General features: G+C 52.3%; 7 protein-coding genes across 7 annotated transcripts; 4 read left to right on the top strand and 3 right to left on the bottom strand.

The window, feature by feature from the left end:
* Window positions 1–669: 669 nt before the first annotated feature.
* On the top strand, window positions 670–2465 carry ALTATR162_LOCUS859 (uncharacterized protein; the record flags this gene model as incomplete). Its single annotated transcript, XM_043308453.1, has 4 exons — window positions 670–1013; window positions 1061–2128; window positions 2180–2220; window positions 2320–2465. 4 exons carry the CDS (start codon window positions 670–672, stop codon window positions 2463–2465), a joined length of 1599 nt encoding a protein of 532 aa, XP_043164388.1.
* A 4866-nt stretch (window positions 2466–7331) lies between these two features.
* ALTATR162_LOCUS860 (uncharacterized protein) lies at window positions 7332–8444 on the top strand (the record flags this gene model as incomplete). The annotated part of the gene is made up of 1 exon (XM_043308454.1): window positions 7332–8444. One exon carries the CDS (start codon window positions 7332–7334, stop codon window positions 8442–8444), a length of 1113 nt encoding a protein of 370 aa, XP_043164389.1.
* A 1863-nt stretch (window positions 8445–10307) lies between these two features.
* ALTATR162_LOCUS861 (uncharacterized protein) lies at window positions 10308–12305 on the bottom strand (the record flags this gene model as incomplete). The annotated part of the gene is made up of 7 exons (XM_043308455.1): window positions 10308–10505; window positions 10548–10911; window positions 10963–11069; window positions 11281–11311; window positions 11358–11702; window positions 11766–11841; window positions 11939–12305. 7 exons carry the CDS (start codon window positions 12303–12305, stop codon window positions 10308–10310), a joined length of 1488 nt encoding a protein of 495 aa, XP_043164390.1.
* A 678-nt stretch (window positions 12306–12983) lies between these two features.
* On the top strand, window positions 12984–14456 carry ALTATR162_LOCUS862 (uncharacterized protein; the record flags this gene model as incomplete). Its single annotated transcript, XM_043308456.1, has 3 exons — window positions 12984–13007; window positions 13065–13718; window positions 13758–14456. 3 exons carry the CDS (start codon window positions 12984–12986, stop codon window positions 14454–14456), a joined length of 1377 nt encoding a protein of 458 aa, XP_043164391.1.
* A 793-nt stretch (window positions 14457–15249) lies between these two features.
* ALTATR162_LOCUS863 (uncharacterized protein) lies at window positions 15250–17864 on the top strand (the record flags this gene model as incomplete). Its single annotated transcript, XM_043308457.1, has 2 exons — window positions 15250–16005; window positions 16053–17864. The coding sequence occupies 2 exons, from the start codon at window positions 15250–15252 to the stop codon at window positions 17862–17864; spliced, it is 2568 nt and encodes an 855-aa protein (XP_043164392.1).
* Window positions 17865–18268: 404 nt separating this feature from the next.
* ALTATR162_LOCUS864 (uncharacterized protein) lies at window positions 18269–20664 on the bottom strand (the record flags this gene model as incomplete). Its single annotated transcript, XM_043308458.1, has 4 exons — window positions 18269–19453; window positions 19504–19772; window positions 19820–20423; window positions 20476–20664. The coding sequence occupies 4 exons, from the start codon at window positions 20662–20664 to the stop codon at window positions 18269–18271; spliced, it is 2247 nt and encodes a 748-aa protein (XP_043164393.1).
* An 828-nt stretch (window positions 20665–21492) lies between these two features.
* ALTATR162_LOCUS865 (uncharacterized protein) lies at window positions 21493–23440 on the bottom strand (the record flags this gene model as incomplete). The annotated part of the gene is made up of 2 exons (XM_043308459.1): window positions 21493–23309; window positions 23356–23440. 2 exons carry the CDS (start codon window positions 23438–23440, stop codon window positions 21493–21495), a joined length of 1902 nt encoding a protein of 633 aa, XP_043164394.1.
* Between the last annotated feature and the right edge of the window lie 569 nt (window positions 23441–24009).

Genomic DNA, 24009 nt, shown 5'->3' on the forward strand with positions numbered 1-24009 from the left:
ATGATATCACTTCAATATTGCAACTTCTCATCCGAATACTGCACGCACGCCCAGTCTGATCTCCTATGCAGTCATCGTCGATCTCATACGGTCTGTGTAAGCATATTCCGTTTTTCCGTTCGCCGCTTGGGAAATGTTGCCGAACACCGGCGTTCGTCAACAAATTAACTTCGTCTCCACTGCGAATCGCCGCTTCCACTCCTGCCTGCACCGCATCGCATCGCAGCGCGTTGCATTGCATGTCTGTAGTTACTTGTACAACTTGACAGCGCCGTCGGGGTGCCGATACCGCATGCCAAGCATGTAGGCCTACGAGGATCGTAGTTGGGTGATGCATTTCATCACAAACCCCTTTGGCAAATATCAAAGATTTATCTTGACTCGAGTTTTGAGACTTGATGGAGGCTGAAGATGGTCATGGCTGGATAGCGACGGATAGGGCCGAGCCGCTAGCACAGTTACAGTTAGACCGATGATGAGATAAGCCTGATAAGGGTGATGTGTTGCGGGGATGTTATGGTGGGATGATCCGATCGAAGCGGGACATCGTCTAGCGCGAGCGAGCTGTCGTTCGCAAGGCGTCGTTGACATGTAGCTTTTCTTTTGCGTTCCTGCATCTGGAAGACGCCTCTACAATTGCTTTTGAGGTTTGTGGCACGTTACACCACAATGCTCGGTCTGTCGTTCTCCGCCCTGGGTATCCTTGTCCCAGTTCTCCTCATCGTTCAAGTGCTTGTCAGCTATGTTCGCAACCCATTGCGCAAGGTCCCAGCTGCCCACCCACTGGCTTATTTCTCTTCATTTTGGATGCATTCAATCCGCTGGCGGGGTATCGAGAATGCGACACTCAAAGCAGCTCACGACCGCTTGGGCCCGATTGTGTGTCTCGGGCCCAACGAGATCAGCGTGAACTGCGTCAAAGGCGGGATACGAGACATCTATGCCGGAGGTTTCGAGAAAAGCAGTGCCAAGGATGGATACAATTGGTATGGTTTCTTTTCGAACTATGGAGGGTGAGCACTGTCAGAAGACCGGCCGTGCGTTTATTGACTCATCGCAGAATCGACAATATGTTCTCTACAGGACGTAACAAGCCGCATTCGCAGAGAAAGCGGATGCTGAGTAATATCTATAGCAAGTCATACGTTACTGCAAGCGACGCGCTATTGAATCAGGTATCTACTATCCTCTACAGACGCTTTTTGCCGTATCTGGAGTCGACGTTTGTGGAGTCCGAAAAGGGCGTTCTGAACATCTACGCACTGCTCAGCGCAACGACTATGGATGTTGTGACGTGTTTCATTTTTGGCCTCAAGGCAGGCTCGAACCTTATCGATGACCGGAAGCAGCTTGCGTGGTTCCTGAACTTGTACAATTCGCGCCGATCCTACAACTTTTGGCCGCAGGAGTTCCCGCGATTCACTAGCTTTGTGGAGAAATGGATTGGTTACCGATTGTCACCCAAATGGGTCGACGAAGCAAACGGTGAGATTGAGAAGTGGACGGCGAGAATGTGCGATGATGCCTGTGCTATCTCAATCGCGGGCGATGCACAGATCGAGGATCGGCCTGTGGTGTATCAACAGCTCCAAAACAGCATGGCAAAAGCGACGAAGGGAGATGAAGATAATAATCTACAGACTCAGATTGCGAGCGAGGTGTTGGACCATCTTGCGGCAGGTTTCGATACGTCTGGGATAACTTTGGCCTATGTCGTCCATGAGCTCTCGCAACATCCGAAGGTTCAGGCCCGCCTTCGGGCTGAGCTACTCAGTCTGTCGCCACAGCTTGTACCTTCATCTGCATCGAAGTTGCCAGATCCAAAGGCTATGGAAAACCTACCCTTCCTACATTCAGTCATCTGGGAGACCCTGCGTCTTCACTCAGCCATTCCGGGTCCACAACCACGCTTTGCGCCACGGCAAGGCTGTCGACTTGGTCCTGAGAAGGCGTCGTACTATATTCCTAATGGAGTAAGGGTGAGCGCAAGCGCGGGTCTGTTGCACCTGAATGAGGAGGTGTTTGAGCGCGCAAACGAGTGGAGGCCGGAGCGGTGGCTGGACTTGGACAAGCTAGACGAGGAGAAGCGGAAGGACATGGAGAGCCGATGGTTTTGGGCCTTTGGAAGGTCAGTACTACTCGTCGAAGCACGTTGAAATTTGTCACTTACTTTGCGCAGTGGCGGACGCATGTGCGTTGGAAGTCACTTGGCGATATATCGTAAGTGCTGATCTTCCACTTTTTCTTTTCCCATCGATATAGCCCTGAATGCTAGCTCCACTTCCAAGACACCAGTGATAGACGCTGACTGAGTTACAGAGATGAAGTACATCATTGCGGCGCTGTACTCGAATTACCGCACCACGATCGTTGATGACGCAGGAATCGAGCAGATGGATTCGTACACTGCGCCACCCAAGAGCGACAAGTTCATGATTAGACTTGAGAAGGTGGTGTATGAATGATGTTTGGGTGGCTGCCGGCTGTTACCTCCATTGTCAGGCATGCCTGGACCCTGATGCCCGACATCGAACGAGGAAGGAAGCAACTGCCCCGCAGCACGTGCGGTCGTGTCTTAGCCGGAAGACGCAATCAGAGGAAAAGCAAGCAGACTGCCGGTAGCCGTACGGCGAATTTTGAGTGTGGCCGGTTCACGCCGCTGAGAATGCAAACCATGGTAGAGCCATGGGAGCTACATATGATCAAGCCAATCAACAACCACAGACGTGTGCGCTACGCGGAGAATGCTGCGTGAAGATTCTGAGGAGGCGGTGAACTCGTGTTCATTGTGCTGTGAACACGCTCCAGGTACGTGATGAGGCATCTGTCAGTGCTGTGGTATGCTTCTTGTTTCATCAGTGCGAGAGGAGAGGGTGCTTGTTGATCTGCTTCTTCAGTCAACATATCCGCATCAGCCTCTGCGTCAGCTGCGTTGCACCAGCTACCTTGCTAGCTCGAGGCAAGTCATTGTAGTTCTGCCACAGGTTCCAGAGCCGGTGACGCTCGGGAACCTTTGGGCTCGCCCGACACCGGTTCTGCAGCATCCATCTGTCCAGGGATCATGTCCTTTTGCATAACCAGTAACATCTGCCTACACACATCATACCTGCTTGGCTCGCATGAGGCCCACACATAGCATGCTGAGCTGAACAGCTTGTTGTAAGCTGATCGCCGATTGCAGGCTGCAATAAACCACCAGAGCAACGTGTGCATGATATAATGGTGATCAAATTGGCTCGACAGACGGTGAACTTGCTGAACTATCGTGAGCTTGAATTGTCCATGCGGAGAAATCGTTGCGCAGAGTGGGGTGATTGTGGAGAACTGTGGCCAACGCGTACAGCAACAAGCACGAGGTTGGAATTGCTGTGGATCTAGATCTGACCGCGTACGAGGGGTAGTCGAGCCGACTGCTCAAAGCTTTTTAGGACCGGCGAATGCAGCCCTAGTAGAATCTTCAGTCAAGTGCCGTGTCACTCAAGACTGCTGCGATAGATGTTAGACAAGGAGTGCCTTGTTCGAATGCGTGATGACTTTGGGGGTCAGAGGACGGTAGTTAGGGTCGATGGCTGCAGGTAAGCAAATCGTCAATTGTGGCGATGGATGAGACATGCTGTCCAGATCTAATCAGAGTGCTGCTAGAGATCTTCAGCCGCGAACACCGCTGGGTGCTGATCAAACACTCTAAGTATCCACGGAGGGTGCCGTCGATTACCCACAACGATCACTGTGCCAATGCCAGTTCAATGACCTTTGGAGATGGAAAAAGAATGCGTGAACGCACATCGACTGACCGCCTCAATGCAAACTCATCTCAAATCATCAGCAAGTGCATCATCTGTACGGCTCAAGGCTGCTGATACTAACCACTTAGCTCAAACGCAGGAGAGGTGTAGTTGCAGGAAGCCGTCAGATGTTTGTCACGAGAGTATACCATAATTGCTAGTGCATGACTCTGTGAACCATGTGTCTTCATTTTCTTGACCATTACCTTTGTGCGGCAGTTGCAAACATGGTTAAGGGCGCCTAAGACTTATTGCGTCCGCTGCGTACGGCTCAACGGAACCAAGAGCCTAGTTGCGATTTGTTCCAAGATGAGCCAACTGTCTGTGCAGGTGAGATCTCTGATCCAACACGCAGGGAGGAAGGCCACGAGGTCTATGCGATAGCAGTCATGTCACACACCCCACATCCGCATGAGGGGCCCGCAACTGCGAATGTAGGCGCTTTAGAGGTTTCCGGGCTTCCACAACGCGAATGCGCCGCTCAATTGCAGATTCAGGCGGTTGTAGCAAAGCCGGAGGGCAGTTCTTCTCTTTGGACGTGCAGTCCGGCTCAACATGTTGATGATATATCAGAGTGCAGCACTGGCTAGTATCGCAATGTTCGGCGACGATGAACCTCATTGCAGCCCGTGACGGCAGTCAACAATGTCTGGATGAGTCTGAACAGACCGAGTCTCCGCCATGGTAGGCAAAAAAGTAAATTAAGCGCATACAAGGGCGATGTTGGGACAATATTTGCAACATATCGGGAGGGCCAATGGCGGGAGGCTCTCGTATCCTGCAGGAACAGCGGCATGTCGGCGCACAGAGAGAAGACGTAGACGACGAGGGGAAGCTGCTAGGACAAGGAGACGATCTGTCGTAGAGGCGCAACAAGCAAGCTCCTAGCAGTCAGATCATCGTGCTTTGACGACTGCGACGGTTACCTGGTGATGGTGACCCGACAAAGGCTCGCTAAGGACATGGTTGGCTATAGCGCTGCTGTCAGAGGTAGACTGCCGAGCTGAGTGTTTCGCAAGAGGGCCGCAGCCTGCTCACTCGCTGGGTGTTTGTGGCTAAAGGGGCGTTGAACGGGGGTGCGGATGACAGTGTAGCATCGTAGAATTTCTTTCATCAGGAGAACGGAGCATTTGGTGGTCTTCGCTTGGAATCGAACTACATCCCTGCAGAAATCCTCCCAGCCACCGCACGATTTGGCGGCGATCATCCTCCCCACATGCATCTTCATAACCTCTAAACGACATCACTCGCCCCAGCCCGAGTATGCAGCGTGCGTCATTCCTCTATTCGTTACGCAATACCTAATGGAGATGGTTGGTCCACGGTTCCACGCCCGTTCGAGGCCCGATTGACGACAGGAACAGTACCGGGCACTATGTCGCGACTATGTTGTGGGTATCCTAGCCTCGACTATCCTGTCAGTTTAGCCCTCGAGTCCTGAGGCACGTCCCGGAGCCGCCATGATGCGCCTTCGGAAAGAGCGTGACAGCCGCCATGTGTGTGTGGACGTGTTCAGTACCACCGTACTCGCCCGCGAGCGATCCCGACGGATATGTTGGGGGTCAGTTCAACTAACCCGAGAGCTCTATACCTCTTGAGCTACGGATCAGAGGAACCGTAACAAACAGGCTGGCGAACAGCGCGATGCTGAGATATTGGGCGCCAATGGGGCATTATATACGACCTCTCAAGTAGAGTAGTTGCAATGGCTAAATTCCGAGCGTCTCTGTGACTGTTTACAGACATGGGGTTCTTCCGTCGCATGCAACCGGGTTCCCCGTTCGATGCCCTTGGATAGTGCCCTACCAACTCTAAACCTGGAATTGCCGTTGAATCCAAGCCACCCTGCTATCCTTGCGCTGCTGCCGCACTGTCTGTGCAGCCAGGCTCTGCCATCCGGCTGCATGGGATACCCTCGCTTTGACGGGCGATTGCTGCCTTTTAGCTCCAAAACAATCCTTGGGTATTCTTCGGCTTCATTCGAAAGTGCTATGAGCATATAGAACACTCGCCGCAGTACGGCACAGTATCTGCGACCATCCTGTCTTCTTGTACCTAGTCCCGCCGTACCGTTCTTGCACGCTTACACATGCACCAGCGGGCTGGACAAGCTCCCATCTCCATCGTGAACCCGGTATTACGCTGAGTACTTACCGTCCTGTCGTTTTCGATTGAACCCGCGACGTCATCACCAAACGCATCAACCACATTGCAGCCAACTTTGGACTCGACGAGGTGCAAGAGCAAAATCAACCAGGCCTGTGTCAACAAGCGAGAAACCTTAGTTCTCAAAGGAACCGTGCCTACAAAAGAAGAAACGGGCCCGAACGACCTTCGATTGGCTGCACTAGAGCTTGTTCGCATGATTCACGCCGCCGCCCGTTCATCTCTTAGCACGCTAGCTCGGGGAGACCCTACACCACTGATCGGCCGCGCTCGGCACCAGTTGCTCTTAAGACTAGACAGAAAGCGACGAATCATCGTCGAAGCCGCCACGGAGCCGTGGGACGTCTGTAGAGGAGCCCCGATTGAGACGACTACTTCGAGGTACCCTTGCCAGTTCTTCTATCTTGCGCATTGCTCTTGTGCGTCTTCCCTCATGAGCCACAGGACGTCGCTCTCGACGCTCTCTCTCTGACATTCACTTCTCATCTCACACCTTTGACAGATTTCGATAATCTTACCCTCCCGACACGTCATCGCTGCTTGACTGGTCGACCAGCACGACACTAATATCCTCGAAGCCGTTGGAAACGGCCCTCTTTGTTGTCATATTCGGACATTCTCTACCACGGTTCGGTACCAAACCTCAGTGACTTCAAGTCCATTCCAACAGCTTCCACTCGAACTTCGGCAGGTGCTATGCCTTGGGAGAAAAGCGCTGAAAGTACGGTGTTTCACAGACTCGATACTGCAAGTGCTGAGCGACGCAGGCGCAACACACTTTCTTGCAGTTGTTAATACCTGCGCCACTTCCCGTCTGAAAACTACGGTCCAGTGTGGAGCAGACCATCTCTCCGCAAGCGGGCCTTTAGCTCGGTCCCGTTGAGACGAGCGCCAGATCCACTCCCGCGCAAGCGATTCGCATATCGAAGCCCTCTGAAGGTGTCTTCAATCCCAAGAACAGCAGCGCGAGATTACGCATTACTATCGACGGTCCTCGACTGGGTCATTAAGAGCAGGCAGTCGCGCTTTGCTACGGTTTCTCCGGAAAGAGGTGCTGCACCCATGGTTACAGTGATCCCCACGCATTTTCATCGCTCATTACCACCACTATCACTGGATACGCAGGGTCCCCAGACGGTACAGCGTCTCCGCAGTGACTCTGTCCTTTGTTCGATAGACCACCTTTCGCGCATTATTCCCATACCTCGCTAGCGGAACCCGATAAGTTTCTAGATGTTTTTAGGATTTCTCGACCGTCCGACTCCATCCCATTTACATATTCTTGGGAGTCTCTAAGCTCTTATCTGGAAATTATTACCACGATCGACCACCACCTCTACTACTGAGGGCCAGACTATGAACACGATTTCTGTTCCTACCATGTTCCCACACTCAATGCCGCCGCACAACTACCAGCCCTACTACCCGCCGGTCATGTCTGTTCCGCTACCAGTCGCCAATCCTGGACCTGAACCTCTACGGCCCTCGACCTGCTACATGGTCGTCCGCCAACAGCCTAGGGAAGCGCTGGTTACCATCAAGGGCAAGGAAAAGTTTCGCAAGCCTGTGGATCCACCACCGATCATCCAGCTCAAGCTTGCTAATGACTCCGATCCTTCGAACCACTACCTGCAAAACCCATACATCTTCGTCAGTGTATCCTTGTATAAACCAGACAGAGATGAACCCGTCGAGCACACCCCGAACGACTCGTTGGCGGGCACCCTGGTGTCGTCCCTGCATCGTCTCAAGGACGTTGACAATAAGGATGGCGGTTTCTTCGTCTTCGGCGACATCTCTGTCAAGATCCAGGGTAGCTACAGACTTCACTTCACCATGTACGAGTTCCAGCCTTCATCATCCGAGTTCCAATTCCTCAATTCTGCTACGAGCGAAAGGTTCGATGTCGTACTCCCCAAGGACTTCAAGGGTCTCGAGGAGTCTACGTACCTCTCGCGGGCGTTCTCCGACCAGGGCGTCCGCCTGAGATTGCGCAAGGAAGCTAGAGGGATGATGAGCAACAAGCGAGGATATCCGACAGACACAGAGTCGACCTCGCAGGCGCCCATCGCTCCCAGCTACGAGTTCCAGTCTTCGAAGAGGAGGAAGGAGGATTATATCGATAGCCCCGTCACCCCAAGCTCCGCGCCCCGCATGAACAGTATTTCGTTCGGTAGCATGCCTCCCAGCATAGGCTCTAACGCTCCGCTCATGACGCCTTTCCAGTCCAACCCATACGCACCCGTTACCTCGTTCGAGCAGCCACAAGAGCAGATGAGACCACAAATCGACCAGCATCACCTGCAAAACTACTACTCAGCTCCGAGCGTCCACGCGCGACTGCCACAACCACCACATCACTCGGCGTACGCTGCGTACAACCCGATGCCATATCCCCAGCCTCGGCAGCAAACAGCGCAAGACCTCTACCCGATGGTACCTAACACGTTTGATCACCACGAAGACGGTAGCTGGGACGATAGCAAGACCTAGGAGGCCGAGGAGTCTGATCCTACCTGCCCCTTTCTCGACGAGCTGACCATTGAGCATCTACTTGCTGGATCTCAGACACCTTCAGCAAGCCGACCCGGCGTTTTTGGTCTTTGATATTTTGATACCTGGTAATCATCGTCGGAGCAAGCACTTGGCTACAGGGCAAGACCCTTTCTTTCTACGACTATTGTAATGAGGGGGAGGTTTCTTTTATACATCAGCATGGTGTTATGGTGTGGGTACAATGCATCTGGGTATGGCGTTTCTAATAACGACAACTTGTCATCGTCGCCTTTTTCCTTTGTTATATGGCGCTATGATACTGGGAATCACACTATCAACGGAGAGAGTCATAACTCGAGTTCTCCTTGGGATGAAAAAAATAACCGCCCACTGAACGTAAAATTTAAACATATCAAAACTGCACACTGAAGTCCTGTGAGTGATGTGCTTGATGAGGAAATGTGCCTTTGCATTGCAACGACCGATGCTGTATCTTCAGCTCCCACACACCACCATTGTCTTTCAAATCCTCCAAGCCTTGCACGCAAATACAGCCAGTCGGCTGGATATCACACAGCTGAGCACTAGAGTCACATGCGATTTTGTACTGTAGATCCACTGTGTGCTTGGTCAGACTTGCGCTTGAGCGATCGACACCCGCGAAAATCTGTCTGGTGACATCGGGCGATGCCGCGCAGCAGAGCATCGGGTTTTCCCGTCACAGCTGACAAAAATGAGACGAATTTCGGTGCGGCATTTAGCTGGACCGCAGCGCACACGATACGAGGCTAAGTCTGAATGCGGGGCTTGTGATCTCATGTTGGGCTTCACTCTGATTGCGCAGTAAGCAAGCTGAAGCTGCGAGGACGACGCACTTACAGCCTGAATGTATGGCAATTACGTCTGGTAGGGAAGAGGACCATGCATCCGACGAATAGCTTTTCCGAGACCTTGTAATATAGCCCTTTGAGCCCCAATCCGTTCCGCGACTCTACCAGATACGCTGTTCATGCAAACGCGTTACACTACGCCCACCTCAGCAATCTACCAGCACAGCAAAAACGCTGGTAATGGTACGGCTCGCTCCAGCCCTCACTACCCATATTCCCATTATCCCCTCCTTCGACAGCCGACCCAAGCCATCCGGCCCCTCGCTTCCACTACTTCTACTAAACCTCCTACTATCCCACATCCCCTCTTCGCGTTCTGCAAGCCATTGTGCCCAACACGACGCCATACAGCGCCCTAAACCTTCCCACGATCGCCGTTTCAAACTCATTACCTCAGGGATTGTTCATCCCCACTTTTTCGTCGGCTGTATCGCTGTTTGCAGGATGGCGGCGAGATGACGCGCATGAGATGCAAGTCTCGTGATTTAGTGCGTGGGCTAAGGAACGGTTGAGTTAGGAGAGATTGGTGGCTTGGCGGGGTCGGAGGGGATGATTGGTGGGGGGTTTGATGATTGTGAGGGGTTGAAAGAGGATTTGGAAGAGCGAGGCATGGATATAGGGTGCGGAGGGGAGTTAATGGTGTGGTGGTTGAGAGGTAGCATGGTCACCGTGGGAGGATCAAGGGTAGTTGAGGATGCATTTGTGTTTCAGGTGAGTGGTTCGTTAGCTACCTGTGCAGCTGACGAAGATATGTAGGAACCGATTCGATCAAGAAGCAAGTCAGACGCCGGTGTTAGCTTTTCCTTCGAATCAGCTACGCTTTTACTTAATCTTCGCCCTTTAAAAGTGGCACCTACTTTCGCCTTCATTCGTTTTGAATCCACTTTTTAAACCACCAGCTCAACCCCTCCAAAAAACCACCATCGGTATTGAAATAGCAGGGTGCTCGACGAGCGTGTAGTATGAAGGCTCAATCATACTTCGCAGTCACGGTGCCGTAAGTCTTGCCGTTGACTAGCAGCGAGTACTCCAGGATCGACTGTGCCGAGATCACAACGTCGTAGCTCAAACTATGGTAGGTTTTGCCTGAGGGACTTCGCTTGGACTTGAACTCCTTCTTAGGAACGACACTTAGGTCCACGGTCAGTGTGGTGACCTTGTAAACACCCTGTATCAAAGTTATTACATAATGACAATAGTTAGCACCTACGGCACTATGACTTGCCTTATCAAGTGAACTCGTGGGAGCCTTCAACTCATCCGAAGCGAAGAGCTTCAGAGAAGACACACGTTTCTCTGTTGGCCAGAAGTCGGTCGTGAACCCTGCCTCTGCGTGTGCGTCTTTGGATGTCGAGAGATCTTGGCCCAATGTAAGCAACCATCGCATCTGGTTCTGTACCGACTTAATTCCGTCGTAGCAGTCGATATATGAGTCGGCTTCCTTATGCTGACGTGCGGAGAATCGGGCGCAATAGTCGGTGCCGTAGTGTCTGCGACATTTGCGCGTCTTAATCATGTTCTTCTTAGCTCCTTCTAAGCCCTTCGCGGCTGCGCCTCGTACTACAGCAGACCATCTAATACAACTATCAGTGAATTGTTGAAAGAATTTGAACGGATTCACATACGCATAAGCCGGTTTGACAGCCTGTAGGCCGTTGCAACTAGCGACGAACGTCTTGATCTTCTCGTACATGTACGGACTCTCTGAGAAACCACCAACCAGGAAGACATACTATTGGAGAGTCAGTATTAAAAAAAATAGAAAAATTATGGTAGATTAGTGAAACGACCAGAGATAGTCGAATACGTTGAGGATAAAAGCGAACTTCTAGGCCTGGCAGCCAAAGATATTGATTAGAAGTGTGACTCACCTTGACCTTGATCTTTTTGTTTGCTCGCAACTAGCTCAACTGATTGCCCAAGAGTTCGTATGTACGGCGGACTGGCATCTCAAAGATCTCGATCATGTCCTCTCTAAGCTTTGTTAGCCCCTGTAACTATGTATAATGGTTTGACTTACGGAGAGATGGTGATTTCACCATCGCATATGCCTCTCGCTGTGTCTTCTTCGATAGAGGTCAGAGGATGTGGTAGGCGTAGGTGATTAGTTTCTGTTCCGGAAAAGCCACCCTTGATCTCAAGCGTGAAATCTTGCAGCATCCTGGCTGCCTTTTTTGAGATCGAGGTGTGCGGGACATCTTCACTGCGACAGCCGACAATCTCCACGAAGTCTTTGGTACCCAAGCGGCGCTCAAGCAACTTCAGGAAAGCTCGATCGACGAAACTGCCTCCACATTGATCACCGCTGCCGATTGTTGCTTCCTCGATCACTGTCGGTTCGACTCCTGCAACCCTGTAGGAAATCCTAGAGTTTCGCATTCGAAGTCAATGGATGTCTTAGAAATAGTCCGCAATGGTAGTTACTTACAGATCGACCGTACCGCCGCCCATGTCACAGACGATGAACCCGTCACCGACAGCAAAGTTCGCGTTTTGTGTAGTTCCTATCGTAGAGTCAGTAAAGGTTCTCGATCAGCCATATGTCATGTCAATCACTCCAGGAAGTTTGCCCAGGTGATCATGTGTTGTGCGCTTGCATACCTCGTAAGCTCTTGATGGTATAAATGGCAGCAGCCTCGGGCTCAGTTGTCATAAGAATGCTCTTCAGGTGTGGGAACTCAGGTGTGTTGAAGCCGGCCTTGTCCACAGCCTCAAGAGTACGGGCTTTAGCGACATCTGTCCAAACCGCAGGAACAGTGACCACCAAAGTGATGGCAAGGCCTCTCCATAGTACTTTTCCATATTTCTGATCCAGGTTTTTGATAAGATGTGCCTTGATCTGAGCAAGGAAATCGGCGATGATCTCTACGGGCTGCTTGTTTGTGTTCTCTGTAGATGTCGAAACTTCTCTAACAATCTTGACGAGTTCTCCCTCATTAATTGGGTCCAGTTGAAGCTTCGTCCACATATGGCGCTAAAGGTTGGGAGGGATGAGTGCTCCCCATAGCAAGCCTTGTTTCTGGTATGTTACTTCACTGGGTACTTTCTCCTTGGTGCCGATCTTGGTATGCTGAGACGGTCAGTCATGAATAACCTCTATGTGCTCATCACCGGTGCCGTTGTCAGAAGTTTCGCAGGAAGAGACACCTACCTGGTCAGCCGATATGATATGTGCAAGTTAAAGGACTCACCAGTATACGTAGTGCCATAATCCAGGCCTACTATCAATCGGTTGGACTTCATGTCGACCTGGTATGGACTGATACGGTTTTGTTGCGCTTAGATGTTGTAGTAGTCGATGAAAGTAGCTCTAATCTGGAGATTGTAAGAGAAGTAAGATATGTTTTGTAACGAGTTCATGACCCGAAGGCTTCTTTAAGTAAGGGTGAGAGACATGTTCCCAAGCACGTGTCTCATTAGCGAGCAAACTACTCCAGTCTTGCTCTAAAACCAGGTGAGGGGGTTGAGTATCCCCAAGTAAAGGTGAGCATGCCTGATGGGTGCTATCTACGTTGTACATTGTTGCCCATATAAGCTCTGAGCTTGCACCACCGATTATTGCTGAACGTGTTTCAACAATTTATTCTGTGCTACAACAACCCACTGCCCTCCTGGTACCGTCGATAATAAAAGGCTTCCCAAAGCAATGAGATCCTCTATCAACAGATTTGTAAGCGCTTGAATTCTGTGCACATCGTCAAACCAAGTATTGACACGAGCAACCTAGTTGAATGGAGGCCGTGCAAACGAAAGCAACCAGCACCGGATTACACGAAGCCAGTCGAACAACTCATACCAGCAACTGCAAGATGCGCAGAGGCGTGTCCAAGAGCTGAGCCAAGGCAAGCAAGACGCCGAGCGCCGCGTATCAAACCTCATAAACGCATTGCGACGTCGCGGCGATGACATGGCGAAGAAAGAGTTGAGGATAAATAAGATTGAGGCAGCTTTCCGCAAGTTGCAGAGCGACAACAAGCGACTGCGAGAAAAGCGTGACGAGTTGCAGAAGGAAACCAACGGCGTCGAAGCGGAGTACAGCTACATTCTTGAATATCTCGTCAAGCCGTACGCAGTCAAGCGAAGGTTTGAGTTCCGGGACCTTACCGATGAATCCATCGAGAAGGTCATAGACCCGATGCTGCGCGATGCCAGTCAAGCCAAGCCTTTGCGGTCGGAAGTTCAGCGCCTGCGGACTCAAGTCCAGGAGCTCCAGCACGACATGCTCGCCAAGGTCGACAAAGTGGATACAATATCTGACGACCAGTTCGCTAAGGAATTCCGCTCGCTCGCCTCAACCGTCAAGTCCTTTACCCGTTCGATTCGCTTCGTCGCCCAGGTCAATATCATAAAGGTTCTCGATTCGCTCGTCTTGCTGAACAACGTTGCGCCTCATCATTGAAATGGCCGCGCGAGGAAGAAGACCTTGACCGAAGCCTGGATCTGGTCCATTCTGATTTGCCTGGTCTTTAAGAACCCTTATACTATTTTCGGAGAGCATTGCAAAGCACTCAACGGGGCATGGGTACAGGTCTATGGGGCAGAACATGATCATGACTGGCCCAGTGCTTCTGTACAATGTGAAGCATGGCGGGTTAAGACAGTGGAGCAGCTAGTCGAGCAAACAAGCCGAGACAGTATCGCACACGGAGAGTCAGGGCCCTCACCAGAGGGTTTGACAGCCAGTGTGATCGAGATCCGCACTCTTGTTACGACTGTCATCGCTGGGCATTTCGAGATGTTATCTCCCGGATATAAGGTATCGGAAGTCAATCTCATTGTGGACAAAGCATTTGCTTTGGCCATACGGATGTCCTTGCAGCGGTCGCGATTCCAGGTCACCTATCCGGCTATCGGAGCTGAATCCAAGGAAGAGAAGATGTTGTCTGCCGATGATGATGACGATGAAGAGATGGGGCTAGGGGTTGTGGCCTTCATTATCAATCCGGGCCTCACAAAATGGGGTGATGTCCACGGAGAGCATTACGACCATTGTTGCGAGATTGTGCCTGCACTCGTTAAAGTGGAGCCGAAAAGCCCAGGTCCTGACTTCGAAGAAGATGATTACACGGGTGCTGATGCAGAGCCTGGGATTAAACAAGAGCCTGAGTGGCTTTTCTGACTTTCCCACTAATAGCCATAGCGATGAACTTTACACCGATAAAAGCCAGCGACACTGTCAGGGGGTGTGGCGGAGTTAAGTTGGCATAGGAAAACGGATGAATTGGTAGCTGGAAACAAGTGAGCGATCGGATATTGCAAAATTGGCAGGACTGAGGTTATTTGCTTTCTTACCGTGAGGTGAGATGGAGGGGTAACTCACGGGCAACCTTGGGATTTCTGCTTTACCTACCATGCTCGGGTTGCTGTTTATGCGGGAGCAAGATACATAGGCCTTCAATTAGTAGTCCATGCTATTAAGCTATGGCAAGTTTCACATCGCGTATGGTCCATTCTGCTAACCAAAAATGTACATTGCGAACGAGTGCGCGGCAACATGGATTCGAGACGATAGTCGTGACAAGAAAGAATCGGGCAATACTGATAGCGGCAAGATGACGATACAAGCATCGTCTTTGTCGAAGACGAGCCGCGATCGGAATCGAGATGGAAGTGAATGTTCACGTCAGAGGCGCGTCCGAGCGAAGCCATTTCCGCGGCTAGCGCAGAACGCGTCGAGGACATCCTCGATACTACACCACCACGAGCTGTGCAAGCACCCGCACTCACGCATGCCAATTGCCCTTCTGCCATAGTCTTTATTTTAATCACGCCTTGTATTATTCCCGTCCCACATGCTGAGCATACAATAGGCTCCTCACCGCCCCACCAGCCCCCTCAAATCCTCCCGACGCGTCTCTCTGCGCGTTTTCTCTACACCCGCACGCAGGGCAAACCACTTTACCGCCGCCGCCATGTACCTTCCGCGAAACCTGATAGCCCACCTATACCAGAACCTCATAAAACGCACACATGCCGCTGCGCCGCCAGTTTTACTCCTTGTCGCCCTTGAACCAGACGCGCTTTGTGCCTGTCGAATACTCACAGCGTTATTGAAGCGCGACTACATACCCCACAAGATACAACCAATAGCCGGATATGGCGACCTATCACGAGCGGCAGAAGAGCTGGTACAGCCCATGCGGACAACAGACGGCGGGAGCGGAGGCGTAGTCATATGTTTAGGTGTGGGAGGCATGGTGGACATGGAAGAGATACTGGGCCTGGACGTTGATGAGAATGGAGAGGGCGGTACTGGCGATGTCGAGGTCTGGCTTCTGGACGCGAGGCGGCCGTGGAACCTAACCAACGTCTTTGCCGCACCCATAAGTCAGGACCCCGCAACGGGGGAGTTCGTGCGGAGACAGGCGGGGGTGGACAAGGGCAAGATCCTCCACTCATACCAGTCGTCAAGAGGTGGAATTATAGTCTTTGACGACGGCGATATTGAGGAAGAGCTACAGGCAGAGCGTGAAGCATATGCTGGGCTTGAAGAGATGCCAGAGGTTGGAGAGGAGGATGACATCAGTGACGACTCGGACGACCAGGATGAGGAGGAGCCCCCGTCTGGGCAAGCACCGAAGAAGAGGAAGTCATGGGGTGAAGAGGACGACTCTGAGGACGAGATGACAGACGATGAGCGACCAGCACAAAGGCGGAGGAGTAATTCAGTGAGTCAATATATACCTACAGAGAAGCCCCTGTTAACAATCTCCAGGGAGGCTCAATACCATCGTCACCCGAACCGAGACGGCGAAGAGGTCTACTAGCAGCGAATCAATTAGGCGGCTCCTCCGACTTCTCTCGCTCAGATTCTCGCAGCCCCTCCGCATCCCCATCAGTGGCCGCGCCGAAAGAGAAGTCATTGAAGAGCCTACGAAGGCAGCTGATCAAGAAGCGGAACAAGTACGCCTCCACCCTCGACAAATACTACGGACTCGGCACCTCCTACTCAGACCCCGTCTCTTCCCTCGTATACAACCTAGCATCAGAACTCGGCCGCGAAGACAACGACCTGCTATGGAATGCAATCGTGGGCGTTAGCAGTCTGGAACTATACGGACGGACAGGAAGCGGCGTTGGCCTGAACCCTCTCTCAGCACAAGGCGGTTCAGCGGGATGGAACGGCAACCGAGGGGAGAATATTCGCTCTGTTCTACGAGACGAAGTACGACGACTGAACCCTGTCACAGACGCCTCAAGCGTGTCCCGGAATGCAACGCTGGGTGAAGTATGGGGTGTCATCCCCACAAGCGCTCTCTCCGCAACAGACAAGTCCATCCGCCTCTCCCCTGAACCACGATTCCTTCTCCTTCGGCATTGGTCTCTTTACGAAAGCATGCTCCACTCGCCCTATCTCTCCGCCAAACTACACATCTGGAGTGATGCAGGACAGAAGCGACTTGCCAAACTCCTCGCCAAGATGGGTGTCTCACTCACTGAATGCAAGCAAAGATATACACACATGGACATGGAGCTCAAGCGGGGTCTCCGAGAACGGCTTCTGAAGTTCGCTCCACAATACGGTCTCGACGGTCTTGTACCGCCAAAGTCGAGTACAGGCGATCTCAAAGATGGCTGGGGATTTGTACGCTGCTGGGGGTGGAAAGCATGTCTCTCCGCCATCGACGCCGGTGTCGTCCTAGGTGCTATTCTCGAAGTCGGCGACGCGAAGAACCTTAATCAATCCGCCCTAGATAGCTCGAACTTCGTCGGAGCCAACGACCACACTGAGATGACATCGACTCAAGAACAACAAGATCTCGCACAAGAACACATTACAAGTCGCTTCTGGACGGCTTACGACGCGTTAGGCGACATAGACAAACTAGTCGAGCACATCAGTACAGCCCAACACCTCCACCGCGCCATCCTCCGCACAGGAACCGCCCTCATTGAAAAGAAACAGATCCGCCACCTCCGCGCCTTCCGCATGGCCGTTGTAAAAGAAGGGCCCGACGTCCAGCTTTTCACCCACCCCGGCGCCCTAACCAAACTCGCTCTCTGGATCGCCGAAGCCATCGTTGAGCTCAACGGCACAAAAGGCAAGAATAAAGGCAGCGAGCTCGTCATGGCCGGGTTGGATGACTCGCGAGGTCTCTACGTCGTCGTCGGTCTAGGAGGCGGCGGCGCCACTGAATCAGCAAAATCCCGCCTTCAAAAACGCGAAGCCAAACTCAAAGCGAAAGAAGCGAAACAACTCCAGAAGGCTGAAGCGAGGGAAGACAGGCGTAAAGCACGTGTTGCACGTAACCTAGCTGCTGGTCTCGAAGAAGACGAAGTCGCAGATGATACAGAGTCTGAAGCTTCGGAAGATGATTCTTCAGATAACGACTCGGAGGATTCTGAAGATGAAGATGACGACAGAGGGTCAGGCATGAACAGATTCGGCAACGCGTTCCAAGAAGTCGTTAGGGAGACGGGCGCAAGAGTGCGTATGGACAGTTTCGAGGCGTGTGTCATTGAGATTAAGAAGGAGGATTTGAGTGGATTCTTGGAGAAGCTTAGCCAGAAGGCTGTTGTTGGGTAGATTCATACCGCACCATCCGTGTGCAACTCTCTTTGTGTTGCTGTTTTTCTTTTTTCAGGGAAAGAAGGCGATGATTTGGATTTGGTAGCAAGGCAAGATACCACTTTGGAAAAATCAAGGTTGGGGTTTCGGGCACGGCATTTGCATGCATGAGATGGCATTTTGGATGGGTATATCCATGTGAGTTTATTATTATTGATTCAGGGGCATATTCGTAGGCAGGGCGACATGTACAAGCGATGATCTTTCCAAACTACTTAGCATAGCATAGCAAGCAAATTGTATTCATGCATAACAAGTCCAACTTCAACCGACCGGAAGAAAGGAAAGTGGTATCTTTAGTACTAAAGCACAAGCAAAACCAACACACCGCTCCTCACTGATACCGTCATCACCCCCGAAACCTACTTGGTATACGATCGGTCTTTCCTCCCCATGGTCAACTCTTCGCCATCCTCACCATCGTCCCAGCTTCCCTCTCCACTACTCCTCCTTTTCCGTGTCCTTTGCTTGACACCATCTGTCAACCTCCTCTTCACCTCGTCCAGATTGCCGTCGATAGTACTGAAAGGTTTGAGCTGGAAGCCGCCCAGGTTCGCACTGCTACTATTCCTGCTCCTACTCTTCTTCGGCGTCTGTGGTCGACTAGAGAAGAAGTCCTGGTTGGCAAGGTCGTGGAATGACTCGTTGCGCGGTATCTCGTTCATAGAACCTGGTGAAGCGGGGTAGTCGTACGTCTCGACATCCTGGCCTGCTTCTATCCGCGCGTCTTCGTCCGACTTTTGCGGTGGTGCATGCTCCTGCTTGACGAAAGGATCCTCGACGATGCGCTTTGAGTGGAAGTCCTCGTACATCTCTGGGCCGAGTTCGTTGATGATGTCATTCACGCGCTGAGCGAGGTTCTCACGTCGTTCCTGTAACTTGACAAGTTCGCTGTTGGAGAACGGGTTCATCATCTTCCAGAGGGGACCGAGCGACTTCAGGATGTCCATTGCAACTTCACCGAATCGAAGAGCGCCATAAGTGAGGGTGATATAGACAATGAGTTGAGGAAGAATAAGCCAGCGCTTCTGAATGCCGGCAGGGAGGTATCCGTTGCAATTGTTGTAAGAGTACCAGTACAGGCCGAGGCAGACGTACCAGGCGTAAGCTGTCGGGGCGGCAGCCATGGCAACCAGAAGTTTCCATGTAGCCATGACGTCTCTGGCTTGGACCTTGACGTTCGATGCAGCGAGTGCTTCCCTGGCCTTCTTGATTGAGACGACCTTGGTGACGATAAAGACGAGACTGAAAAGTAGGGTTCCGGGAAGCACAAGCATACTCAGAAAGAGAAGTTTTCCAAGACGGTAGAAGAAGAGCCCGAATGCTGTGATAGGATGCATCTTCGCGTATTGGACCTGGTGATCTCTGAGGCCGAGCGCCTTCAGCTTGCCGTTGTAAGTTGTGACCTCCTTCTTGAGCTCAACGATACGAGGATCGTCTTTGTAACGTTCGTAACCCTGGACGAGGCGGCGATTAAGCTCAACGATCCTGGGAAGAGGAAGTTTCGTGCCCTTGGAGTTGTAGAGGCGGCGTACAGCTTGAATAACCTAGCAAGAGTTAGCAACGAAAGAGAGTATTGAGGGTGTATTGAAAGTACCATGAGTGTGTCGTAGTCTGGCGTCGTGACGGTAACAGAGATGAGTCCTTGACGAATGGTTTCCAGCATCTCGCCGATCGCCTCACGTCTTCCAGGCCCATCAAACTTCTGCGCTAGCTCAGGTGGTACGTGAATCGGTGTACCAAACTCGATGACAGCCCTTGATCGGAACTTGTGTGCGTGGAAGTAGTTCATGCCGACGGGAATGATGTTCAAGTTGCAGTCTGGCTTCGTTGCGACTGTACCGAGCGCCATGATAGCAACACCAGCTGATAGATGTTAGCGTATGAAAGACTCTAACTCCCGGATTACTCACCTTTCAGAGGTAGGAGATCTGTACGGTCATGGCTACCACCCTCAGGGAAGATACCAATGCTTCCACCGTGGTGAAGAACCGCGTGTACCGCATCGTAAACCTCCGTTTGGTCAAGCTTCGGCGCAACCTGGAAGGGAGTTCCCTCGTAACCATCAGCAATACCCTTCTTCGCATTTGCTCCATCGACGAACGTGCCGTCCTTGGTCATGTCGTTTCGTCCGGTCATCTGCTGCATGGCAACACCTCCCTTGAAACCACGCTTCAGCCTAATCTCTTCTGGGCCCTTGATCTCGAGTATCTCAGCGGTTGCTGCCTTGTTGTCCACCTTGGGCAATACGATCGAGCCGCCGACTTGGAAATTCTTATCCTCGAAGTTGGTGCCTACACCACGAACGAGTGTAGGATCGCTGATAGGATCGGGGAGGTATATCTTGCCCTCTGCAGGCTTCGTCATGTCCATGGCTCTTCCTACAGGCACGACACCTGTCAAGCCTGCCATTGCGCCTACGAACTTGCGCTTCATGGATTTGTCGGCGATCAGGAATTGGATTCTTCGGTCGGCTTCTTTCTTCACGACTCGCATCAACATGAGGGGATCGACGAACTGCCATCTGTTAGCATACATCCTCGCGCAATACAATGGCATCACGTCCTACCTGATTTGCATGCGGGGCGCACACAAAAATAACTGGACCTTCCTTTGGCACCTTCCAACTACTTCTGGGGTGCACTTCTCGGAAGAAGAGCTCTACCAGGATCGAGAACGTCCACAAGAAAGCATCGTAGACGTATTTGTTCATGACCGCGAGCTTCTTGCCCTTCGCATCTCTCTTCTGGGTCGCCATGGCGGCTGCCTAAACCACAAGTATGCTGCCGGCAAGTGCAAGAGATATGATATGCGCCGCTGGAAGGGCGAGGTTGGTATAGCCTCCTATGGCTGTTGGTGTGCGGTCGTACGCGGACTTGAGGGGGGATTGCGATAACAAACGAGGGGCGATGAGATTTGGATGCGCGCACTGCAGAACAGAGTCGCTGGCGATGAAGCGGCGTTGGGAGCTGCAGGAATCCCGTTGGTTAGCATCCAGGCGCAGACTGAGACATGTTGTCACGCACCTTCACGTTCTAGCACTTTCTTTACGGACGTCGCGTGTAGAAGAACATCAGGCCACAGTAACTTCCGATTCTGCGCTGACACGTGAATAGCCGATACCCGACCAGCGCGATTTATTGCTGAGGAAGACAAGCTTTCAACAGCACGTATCCGGAACGCTATTTTCGTTGTTGAGCTCGGATATGTGGAGGGTTGCAGACACGACTGGGGTAGTGGGATGGTTCCTATGTCATCGCACGTTAATTGTTGGCGGCCTTTCCTAGTGGGGTAGTCACCAGCATCCGCTGCCGAAAAGTCTCAACCAAAGGATTGAGTATTGCAATCGGACGCACCCATAGGGCAATCCTCCATACTTTTTCAAGCCATCGAACTGAACAATAAATCACATAAATACACAAATCAACACTGCAATCGTCACATGTGCAGGTCTTCCAGATACAAGGACCAATATATATTTTCTAAGAGGGTGCCGCCAAGGGGCCCGGAAATATGGTCTATAAAATAAGAAGGGTATATGTACAAGACAGAATAAGAAGGTAAGAGGCAATGTGCGCATTGGTGCTTACACCATTGCGAAGACCATCGCAGCCACCACAGCGGCCAAAACAGAGCCGCTAGCAGTGAGGACAGAGCCAGCGCCAAGGAACTCCGCTGGAGACGTCGGGTTGGGCAAGCTGCTGTTAACAGGGGGCGCGGGCATCAATGTCGTAGAGATAGGCGGGGCAACGGGAGCTGGAGAGGAGTCTACCAAGAGACCCGACGTCGAAGAGGCTGCCGGAACATAGACGGTCTCAGTCACGCTGGGTGTGCAGCTGGTCGTTGAAGAGGCGCGCGAAAGAGTCACGGTCCTGGTAACGTTGCGAACGCAGCTGGTAGACGCGGCCTCGTCAGACTGACCGGCAGGCTTGTCTGAGGAGGAGGGCTTAGAGCTTGAGGCCGATGTGCTTGTAACAACAACGGCAGATGGGACTACCAGAGTCGAAGCAGGAGCCTGAATTCCTTCGGGGTACTTCGATGGAACTGATTCGGGTGCCTCGCTAGACGGTGCCTCGCTGGATGGAACCTTGCTGGAAGGAGCCTCGACAAATACGCTGGATGAGGGAGCGACTTCGCTGGGAGCAGGGACCTCGCTAGAGACAGAGGGGGTTGAAGCGGCGTAGCTTGATGCAGGAGTAGATGACGCAGCAAGCGTTGAGCTGGGCTTGGGAGTAGCGCTGGTAGATGGCTTCGGCGCACTGTTGTTCTTTGCAGGAAGAGTACCCTTCTGAATCATCAGGAGAGCCTGGGTGACCTCCAAGGCCGACAGCTGTTGGCCGACACCAGAGGTTCCGTCCCAGCTTCCAGTGTACCACTTGCTGCCGCACGTGGCTCCATCGGGGCCGCCGGAGCAAGACTCGGCAGCACCGACCGCGGAGGCCTTCAGGAATGGCACAATCTTGTCCTTGGTGAAGGGAGCTACCATGGCAGTCTTGGCGATGAAGCGGGAAAGGTATGCCTTGAATGATTGCTGGTCGAGGTTGCAGTGGCGGCCAGATTCGCCCGTCTCGCAGGCCCACTCGTACATAACGTCCGTAGAATTCTCGAAGGGCCGGAAGAACAGCAGTTCGGCGTGGTCCAAGAAGCCAGATGTACGCTCTTTCCAGGTGCTGTCACCGTTGGTGTAGTCGTACATAAAGGCCGATCCGTGAAGGAACATGGCATTGTTGTAGGTCCACTGAGTCTCGTCCGTGACCTTGGCGCAGTTGGTCTTGTCGTCTGTTCCGTCAAACACCTCATACTTGTCCGTGATGAGTCCAACCTTCTTCGTCCAGTCGTAAATCTTCACAGCCCAGTCGGCGTACTTCTGCTCGCCAGTGTAGCGGGCAAGGCGTGCACCGAGGGCGAAAGCGCATCCGTTGGAGATGGAGTTCTTGTAGTTGTAACCGTAGGAGTTCTCGGGGTAGATCTGCCACTTGAGCCCTCCGTCGCAGGTAGTCTCATCCCAGCGTCCAACAATGTTCTCGAAAGCGTTTGTTGCGACCTCGAGGTAGTTCGCAGGCGCCTGAGCGGGATCAGGGAACTGATACTCGAGCGCGCTCATAACGGCAAGCGCCCAGAAAGCCTGGTCATCGTTGCCAGTTTGGCTCTTGCGGTAAGACAGAATGAAGTCGTTGTCGGGCCCGTAGTTGGCAGTCAGAGCCTGTTGGAGGGTCTTGACGTGCGAATCGTCGCCGGTGAACTGGCTGTACTCTATCATGCCACCCCACGCCGCGCCACCTTCCCACCAGTAGTGGGGCTGGGGCCAGATTCCTATGTCTTCTTTGGCTACGCCTGTGGCATTGCCCTGGTACATCGACATCAGACCGTACGCATACTGCCGAGTAGCGCTGAGAATAGAAGCTATTGAAATCAGCTTTGGAACCATGAATACTGCGAACATTCTCACCCTCATCCTCCGGGTCAAGCTTGACACCGCCGGCGGTTGCAGTAAAAGCAGCAAGGAGCACAGCTCCAGTTGTAAAGGACTTCATATTGGTTGAGAAATGAATGAGTAGAGGTCAAAAGAAGGTAAACGACAACAAGTCGAAAGAGAGAAAGGAAGGAAGGTAACGATTGTATACGCCGCAGCTGCAGGCAGAATGTGAAGGGAGAGAAAAGCACGCATAGTGAGGACGGGCTTAGACATTATCTACAGATCTGACTCGCGTGGACCCGTTTCTTCGGTGAATGGAGTCGGGGAAGGAGCGCGCGGGTGAGAGCAGGGATTGAGTAAGCGGGCGTTTCGAAACGCAGGAACAGATTTAGTCCTGGCCAATCGCTGACTAGCACCCATGTTTCAGCTGGGCGGCTGGTTGCTTTTCTGGCCTCTGATCTCTTTGGCGCCTTTGTACGTCGTCTGGGCGCCTTACCCTTCATTATCTGACCTCGATGATTTTCCCTTGTGTTCGCTGCCCGTGCAACAGAAGTGCTCTTACTTTTGTCTAGTGGCTAAGAAAACATCCGTCGCTTGCCGTGCTCTCACGACCAGCGTCACAGCCAACGACGCCACTGTGTCCTTCAATGGACGATCGCAGAGAGACGCACTTGTATCTGCATAAGT

The sequence above is a fragment of the Alternaria atra genome, assembly GCF_907166805.1.
Source record: "Alternaria atra isolate CS162 genome assembly, contig: 21, whole genome shotgun sequence".
In the NCBI taxonomy this organism is placed as follows: Eukaryota; Fungi; Ascomycota; class Dothideomycetes; order Pleosporales; family Pleosporaceae; genus Alternaria; species Alternaria atra.